The sequence below is a fragment of the Pteronotus mesoamericanus genome, unplaced genomic scaffold (genome assembly GCF_021234165.1).
Source record: "Pteronotus mesoamericanus isolate MK-2021 breed Mesoamerican mustached bat unplaced genomic scaffold, CSHL_Meso_final contig_657, whole genome shotgun sequence".
In the NCBI taxonomy this organism is placed as follows: domain Eukaryota; kingdom Metazoa; phylum Chordata; class Mammalia; order Chiroptera; family Mormoopidae; genus Pteronotus; species Pteronotus mesoamericanus.
In genome coordinates, this window is record NW_026555229.1 from 1,972,823 (window position 1) to 1,981,232 (window position 8,410).

General features: G+C 54.1%; 1 protein-coding gene across 1 annotated transcript; it reads left to right on the forward strand.

The window, feature by feature from the left end:
* Positions 1 to 8,366, forward strand: ANKRD2 (ankyrin repeat domain 2). Its single transcript, XM_054581710.1, is given in 11 exon segments — positions 1 to 93; positions 95 to 184; positions 3,385 to 3,489; positions 3,803 to 3,961; positions 4,059 to 4,166; positions 5,639 to 5,737; positions 6,080 to 6,178; positions 7,012 to 7,110; positions 7,217 to 7,315; positions 8,148 to 8,273; positions 8,275 to 8,366. Coding segments are annotated over 11 exon segments (1,086 nt in total). The 5' UTR covers positions 1 to 15; the 3' UTR covers positions 8,299 to 8,366.
* The last annotated feature ends 44 nt before the right edge of the window (positions 8,367 to 8,410 follow it).

The following is an 8,410-nucleotide window of genomic DNA, read 5'->3' on the forward strand; positions in this document are numbered from 1 at the left end:
CGAGCCAGTGAGCTCATGGCAAAGGCGCCCAGCAGGGCGGGGGTGGGTGCCCTGGTCTATAAAGCCCCCGTGGCTCTTGGGCCTGCCGAAGCGGGTTATGGACGGCACCATGGAGGGCTCCGAGGCGGTGCAGAGGGCCACGGCGCTAATTGAGCAGCGACTGGCGCAGGAGGAGGAGAATGAGGTATGGGCAGGGGTGTGGGTGCCCAAGGCGGGTCTGAGGAGATCCAGCTCTGCTGTCAAGGGAAGGAAGAGGCTGGCTGTCACACCTGTGGTGGGAAGGACAGGTGGCCTCAGGGCTCCATTCCAGCCACAGGGTGCTCCTGGTGGAGAGGATGGTTGCTGGCAGTGGGAAGCTGAGGCATCAGCCCCAAGAATGGAGGGACAGTGGGGGGGCGGGCGGTGAGCCAAGCTGGGCTCCCCGAGACCCTGCCCATGCACCTGGGCCTTGAGACACACCCAGCTGCACAGAGTAAAACAGCTAGGGAGCTGCCTGGGAATGTGGGTCCCTGAGATCCCCCAGTTTTTGGGTGGGAAACCGGGACAGGGGAAACTCGTGTTTGGTCACTGAAGAAGAATAAAGACTGGGAGCAGAGGGAGAAAGGAAGGGGTGCTGGGAAAGGAAGCCTGGGTTTCCCCGGGACTGCCAGCCACACTGGGAGAGGCCTTTGGAGCGTGGGGCTCTGGGCAGGGGCGTTTTCTCTGGAATAAAGAAATGGAGGAGAAGCACGCAAGTTTGTCCTGCTCTTCATTTAATGCATACTTGACCTAGAGTCTGCTCTGCCAAGGGCCCAGTGCTGTGAGGAATGAGAGGACCAGGAAGGCCAGCCCCTGCCTCCTTTTTACCAACCTGCATTCACTCTAGCCAACATCTGCCGGGTGCATAGGCATCTAAGAAACAAAGCAGAGTGAGGAAACAGCGCAACAGCGGTGTTTAATCGGAAGTGAGGGAGCACAAAGGGTGGGTGAATCCTGCTGACAGGGAGCCCTCAAGGACTTCTCTGTGGATAGGGTGGCATTTGAGCTGGGCCTTCGAGAATGGTGAGTGGAGATTAGGAGTGAGGAGGGTATTCCAGGCTGTGGAAAAGACAAGTGTTAAAGTTTGGGTGAGTGAAGCACGACTGTTAGGAGAAAGTCTGGTTGGAAGGGCTAAGGCTGGGAAGGGAGGCAGGACAAAAGCCGGAGAGGGCCATGTTAAAGATATGCATCCTGTGGGCAATGGGGGCCACTAAACGTGGCCGAGGGAGGGAGGATGGAGCCCTCTGACCAATTTTAGGAAGGCAGCTCTGATAGTCCTGAGGAGGACTTATTGGAGGGAGAAAGACTGGCCCTAACAGGAATGGGAAGGAGAAGATGAATCAGCTTAGAGGTAGACTCCATTCAAAAAACAGAAGAGGGTCTGAACGGGGTGGGAAGAGGGAAGGAGCAGACCTGCAGCAGAAGAAGAGATGAGGCGGGGCGGGGGGTGGCAGGGGGAGGCAGGCCTGCAGGGAAAGAGGCTGGACCGAGCCTGCGGAATCTTGGCCTGGGCGTCCCTGGATGTCCAGGAATGCCACTTTTCACTCCCCCAAGGGCATGTCCATCAGTGCTGGGCAGGTGAATCATGCCGCTGTGACATTTTTGGAGTGCTGGACACAGAGACCTTTAGCAAGGGGATATAGAGCAGTCCTCATCCATTCATTCACACAACAAATATAGCAGCAGGGCTCCCAGGGCTCCCAGGGCTCCGGGGCCACCGAGCCAGCCTTCCCCTGGAGGACAGACCAGCACCGGGCACTGTGCTACGCATTGTACAGGCATTCTCCTGCTCGATCTGTACATCCATCTGTAAAGTCAGGTGGAAGGTGTGTTGTGTTTTACCAACTAGCAGCTGATGCAATAAGCATTTACTGAGCACCGCCTGTATGCCAGCCCACAAAGACAAACCTGGAGGCCATAGAGTCTGGGTAAGACGTGGATGGGCATTAGAGTCCCCAGTTGTTCCCACCAGCCCCAAGCCCAGCAGGGTCCTCAGAAGAAAGCCTCTGTCCAGCCTGTGCCTTCTTCTTGGGGTAGCAGGGGAAAGATGATGCTAGACACCAGCCTAGGGAATGAGGTTCTGTTGTGAAGCACTTACCGGGTCAGGTCATCACTGAGGACTAAGGGTTGGGCAGAGATGGTGAGCCCACCTGCAACCATCCATTCACTCATTCATTTATTCTCCAGACAGTCACTGAGCGCCTCCCGTGTGTGCGGCCCTGTCACAGGTGCGGGGGATACCAAGATGATTAAAATCCAAGCCCACCCTCTGGCTGCTCCACAAGGAGCCCAGCCAGGGTCCCACACGCAGTAGTAGCTGCAGCCCTAGGTTATTACTTGTCCCTGAGAGAAGACGCAGTGTTTCAGGCGGGGCCAGCACTGGGAGTCTTCAAACCGTTTCAGCCCAGCGTGGAAGGGAGAAGCCAGTGGACAACAGGGCCTCCAAAATAAAGACCTGGGAAATCAGTTCCCAAAACAAACCCTTGAAAAGTATGACCCTGGAGCTCAGCAGGAAATGCTGAAGAGTCAGCGGAGGGCTCTGTGAGGGCAGCCAGGCCTCCCCAGCTGCCATCTCAGTCAGCGCCCTCCAACCTGGCGAATGTTCCGGTCGCACTGGAACTTCTGAGGTGGGCACGCTAGCGCTTCACAAAGGGTGGTTTCCTTTAGAAGACAGAAGGAGGAGGTAGTCCGGCCAAGTCAGAGCTACACAGGGAGAGGAGAATTGAAGGAGTTCCACCTGTAGGTTTACAATGAGAATAAGATTCATAGAGTCCACTTCAGGCTGAAAGCTGGTGACTTCTCACTCCCACCTCTTAGGTTCCCTGAGAACAAGAGCTTCTATGTGTTAGGATTTCACGGATTAGTGAAACCTGAGGGGGGAAAAAAATTGGTATCTGACATCGATTTGCAAATGTTTCCATTCCCAAGTAAGCCATTTAAAAAAAAACAACTATTCTCTTAGCACAGTTATTTCATCAAAGTAAATTTTTAAGGTCAAAAAATACTTTTTAATTATCTTGGTGCTTCAGAAAGTGAATATATGTAATTTCATGAAAACTCATTCCAGTAGCGTTTAACTTTGTTTTGCTGTGGACTCCGGGACATCAGTGGGCTGCTGTTTGAGCTGGAGTTGGGGTTGCAGTTGAGGCAGGGATCTGAAACTTGCCCCGCTTTGGCGGGTCTCTCCAGAAGCCCTGCTCTGGCCAGGGTGCCCCCACTCCAGGACCAGAAGTGGGGCAGAGGGAGGGCACTGAGACCACACAGAAGGTCCCTGGAGCTGTCCTTGCAGCGGCTGGAGGAGAGGCTACCTGCCTCCACAGGCTCTGCAGACAGACCCTGGAGCGCATCCTCTCCTTGGCTTATCAGAAACTCCGGCGAACCGCCCAGCAGATGCTGCCCATGGACATGCTGGTGCTGGAGGATGAGAAGCACCATGGGGCAGCTCCGAGCCTGGCCTTACAGAAGGTTAAGGTAAGCGGCAGGAGAATCCCATGGCGGTGCTCAGGGGCAGGCCAGGCAGCTGTGGCCTTGCTCCGCCCATTGTGGTCCTTGCCCCAGCAGCTCAGCACCCCCGGAACCATATTAGCAATGCAGCATGTTTGTTAATTCCCACCCTGACCTGAGCCACCTGGGTCCTGGTCTCATCTGCTTTTCCTAGGCCCCGGGGAAAGGAGAGCTGGATTTAGATTCTTCCCCTCTCGAACGTTCTCCCATCAGCCCCTCCAGCTTAGCTCAGTGGTCCCCCAGTCCCCACTGTAGGGGTTGATGGGCCATGCCCACGCAGGGCCAAGAGCGTGTGCGCAAGACATCCTTAGACCTGCGGCGGGAGATCATTGACGTGGGTGGGATCCAGAACCTCATCGAGCTGCGGAAGAAACGGAAGCAGAAGAAGCGGGCCGCCGCCCTCGCTGCCCAGGAGCCGCCTCCAGAGCCCGAGGAGATAGTAAGCGTCCTGGGAGAACACCTGGGTGGGCAGAGGAGCCCTGGAGGGCCTGGATCACTGCGTGGCGCCCCTCCCTGATGGCACTTACGCCCTCCAGACTGGCCCTGTGGAGGAGGAGACATTCCTGAAAGCTGCGGTGGAAGGGAAAATGAAGGTCATTGAGAAGTTTCTGGCTGACGGGGGTTCCCCGGACACCTGCGATCAGGTGATGTTCTCACTGACCCTTTCACACCTGCCCACCTCCCTTTCAGAGTTGCCTGCCCATCCCCCACCCCCACCCCCGTGAGTGGGCCTGTGTGACAACAGGCGCTGAGTGTCCTTTGGGAGGGGTGCCTTCGGAAGATTTGAGGTGCCTCCTTCCCTGCACAAGAATTTGTCTAAATCCTTAAACCCTTTCAATGTGAACCCCATCCAGAGTACCAGGTGTCACGTGGTTTTTTAGGGAAGAAAGAGAATGGAATCAAATAAAAAGAGCCCAAGACCAGGAGTTTGGGGCGCGAGTTCCATCTCTGTCACTCCCTAGCTACATGACCGCTAGTTAGGCCCATCACCTCTCTGTGCCTCAGTTTCCTCCTCTGTAAAACAGCCTGCTTCCCTCAGAGGATATTATGGAGATCAAATGGAATAATAGTGCTTTGATAAGTATTTATTGCATGAATGAAAAAAACTATAAAGCACATGCCAAGATAGGATATTTTTGTGTCGTATATCATAGTCCTTTAACTTTTTTATTTTGTTGTGATAAAATATATATATCACAGACTATGCCACTGTAGCCATTTTAAATGTACAATTCAGCAGCATTGATTACATTTGTAATGCCGTGCAACCATCAGCACTATTTTCAAAATGTTTCCATCACCCATTCATTCTGGTTTTTTTTTTGGTTTCCTGGAAACATCTTTTCTCACTTTGTAGGGTGCTCTCCCGCACTCATAAACTGAGGTTAAGCAAATTAACTGGCACCCCTTTCAGCCTGTATTAATGTAGGGTTAGACTGCATGTCCTTCCCATTCTTTATACTCCAGAGTCTCAATATTCTCATTCTATCTAAGTACCTCCTCCTCCTGAGCACTGTGCCAGGTACTGGGAGTGCAAGAGAGAAAAAGACAAGGGTTAAAAGTAGCTGGGAGACTGATATTTCCAGAGACTAAAGCAGAAAGCCATTGGGAAGGGAGGAAGTCCCTCTTTTCTGCTGGGTGTACCTGACCATCCTGGCCCTGGGCCAGGCACCCAAGGGAAATAGAGTCAAGTAAGACTCAGCCGGCCCTCACACACTCTCTCACGCTGAAGCATTGTCTGGGCACCTGGGATGGCTCTGGCCTAGGGGTTTCTAGAAGATGATAGCACTTGTGCTGCATCTTGAAGGAATAGCAAGACTTCATCAAACACTCAAGGGAGGGAGGGCCAAGTGAGCATTCTGGGATAGGGAACAGCCGGTGCAAAGACCTGGCTCGATGTGCTTGGGGGCCATGAGAAGGTCGGCGTCTCGAGGGTGTAGAAGGGATCCAAGGCTGGCCTGGATAGAGTGTGAGGAGCTGGCAGAGCATGGACGATATGGAGACCCAGTGCAGGGTCCAGAACCAAGCCAGGGTAAGGCCCTGGCCTCAGCTGGTGTGAGAGATGGGCTCAGGCCTGGGGACAGAGGGCAGGCCTTGACAGTCTCTATGGGAACAGTTCCGAAGGACGGCACTGCACCGAGCCTCCCTGGAGGGTCACATGGAAATCCTGGAGAAGCTTCTGGAGAGCGGGGCCACTGTGGACTTTCAGGATCGGGTGAGCACGAGGGCAAGTCTTGTGTGGGAGGCGGGAGGTGGTCTAGACTCCATCTCTGTGACAACCTGGGACACAGAGAGGCTGCCTCAGGAGCCAGGCCCTACCTCTAGTGCATTGGATGACCTTGGGCAGGTCCCATCTCCTCCTCTGAAAATCTGGCTTGGGCTACATGGGCCCCAAGTGTTCCTATGTTCTGCTGGACCCGGTGTGCAGGCACTGAAGTGCCCCACCCTTCCCTGAGCCCCTCTCTGAGGTATCTCCCTGCCCTTTGGCTGGGGTCCTTTCCCCCAGGACACTTTCTTCCCTGAAGCTCTGCAATTAGGCTCCGTCCTTCCCTTCCAGCTGGACTGCACGGCCTTGCATTGGGCCTGCCGCGGGGGCCACTTGGAGGTGGTGAAACTCCTGCAGAGCCGAGGAGCAGACACCAATATCAGGGACAAGGTGGGGCAATATGCTTACAGACATTGGGGTAGCCGTGGGTCGGCCGGGAGAGTGGGAGGCAGAGGGCAGAAAAGCTGGGGAAGGCAGGAAGGCAGCGAATGAGTCTGGTTTCTGGAGTGGCTGCAGAGCCCAGCGATGGATTGTTTCCATCAACTGTAGGCCCTTGGAAGCCACCATCTGGGGATGGGAGCAGGAAGATCAGACAATGAGGGGAGAAGAAGAGATTCACTATCTTGGGGGCTTTGTGACCACCCAAAAGATGCAGGATTTGTTCATCCATGCAATCCTTTATCATCCTTCTAGCTTTCTATCCACCTAGCCATCCATTCACTTATTTATTCATTCACTCATCTTTTATTTATTTATTCCTTTGTATGTGACCTTGAGCAAGTGACAGCCTCTGAGCCTCTCTTGCTCACCTGTAAAATGTCTTGCAGAGTTCTTGTTTAGATTAGGCGAAAAAAAAAATGTATTCAAATTAATTATTTATTCAACATAAGGCTAATGTTTCATAAGCTTTGCCCATCACATAGTCATCTCTCAACAAATAATATCTATTATAATTATTAAAGGCAGAGCAGAGGAGTGAGCAGGTGCTCATAGCCAGGTGAGAGGGGAATCATGGAAGGCCTCCCAGAGGAGGCAGCATGTAATGCTTCAGAGTTAGGCCATTGGATAGGATGGTGAGAATCATAGCATTCCCTGCCTTTTCAGGGCTCAGGACTTGGCACTAGGATGGGGGAGGGATAATGCTAGAGCTAAGACAGGCCCCCTGCCAAAAGCACACAGTCCAGGCCCCCTCAGCCAGCATTTTCTGCTTCCTCCCTACCCAGCTGCTGAGCACCCCCCTGCATGTGGCCGTTCGAACGGGGCACGTGGAGATTGTGGAGCACTTTCTGTCCCTGGGCCTGGACATCAATGCCAAAGACAGAGTGAGTGTCTGGGTTCTCTCCTGCCCAGCCCCACCATAGGGGTGCAGGCAGCCTGAGGGCTCCCACGTGCCCGTGTGGGCCATGCTGAGTGTCACACTGGCTCTAGGAAGGGGACAGTGCCCTGCATGACGCTGTGAGGCTCAACCGCTACAAAATCATCAAACTGCTCCTCCTGCACGGGGCCGACATGATGGCCAAGAACCTGGTAAGTTCATTCCTTTCCTGGTTCAGTTACCGGCTGCACTGCCCTCCCAGGCCCTGTGCCGGGCACTCAAAGGCAACAGGGAACTAAGCAAGACGCAGCCTGCCTGCCCTTGGAGCGCTTTCACAGTGGAGAGGCAGTCTCTCTGGGGCCCTGGGGTTTTCAGGCCCATCCAGCTTTTCAATTCTCTCTATGCTTGTCTATGTCCAGAGAGCAAGTGTAGAGAAGTGGCCTGGAGGGGCAGTTACGGGGCTTCCCAAAGGCCCCCAAATAGACCAAAGTGGGTCCTAATGTCCAACCCCATGGAGGCCAAAATCACGGAGGGACAGAGCTGGAAGGAACCTAAGCACTTGGTTGACATGACCATTCCTGGCATACCGTGTTGGTTCCTGGTGGCCCTTGAGTTCTCTTAGGATCCCGAGTCCCCTAGTCCAAGGTCTTCTTTGGGATCCAGAGCAATCATAAAAGAGAGCAGAGTCAGAGGTCCCCCTAAATCAAGAAAGACTAAGGGAATATGGGCAAATCAAGAAGATGTGGGGAGGGGGTAAATGAGGACTTCTCAACCTTGACATTATTGACATGTGGGGCTGGATAATTCTTTGTTATGGGGGCTGTCCTGTGCATTGTGGGACGTCTAAGCAGTATACCTGGCCTCTACCCAAGGTGCCAGTAGCACCCACCCACCACCTACCCCTGCTTCCACCCTACAGTTGTGACAACCAAAAGGTCTCCAGACTTTGCCAGTTGCTCCCCATTGGGGACCACTGGCATAGGTGAGGGCACCTTCTGGTACAGTCTTCTGAACAGTGACCAGATCTGCTCTTGGTTCCCCCAGGCAGGAAAGACCCCCACGGACCTGGTGCAGCTGTGGCAAGCTGACACCCGGAATGCTCTGGTGAGCCCTGAGCTGGGGTCTGAGCAGAACGGGCTGGAGGGGGCTGCTGAGAGTGGCCCGGAGACCCCCCCAGCCTGTGCCAGCCCAGTAAACGCCTGAATGGCCCCCAGACCTGGGCAATTCCTCTGTGGAAGACCCAGGAGCACCCACAATCTACTGCAATAAAAAAGTCATTTTGCTATGTGTGATATTTGTGTCTTTTT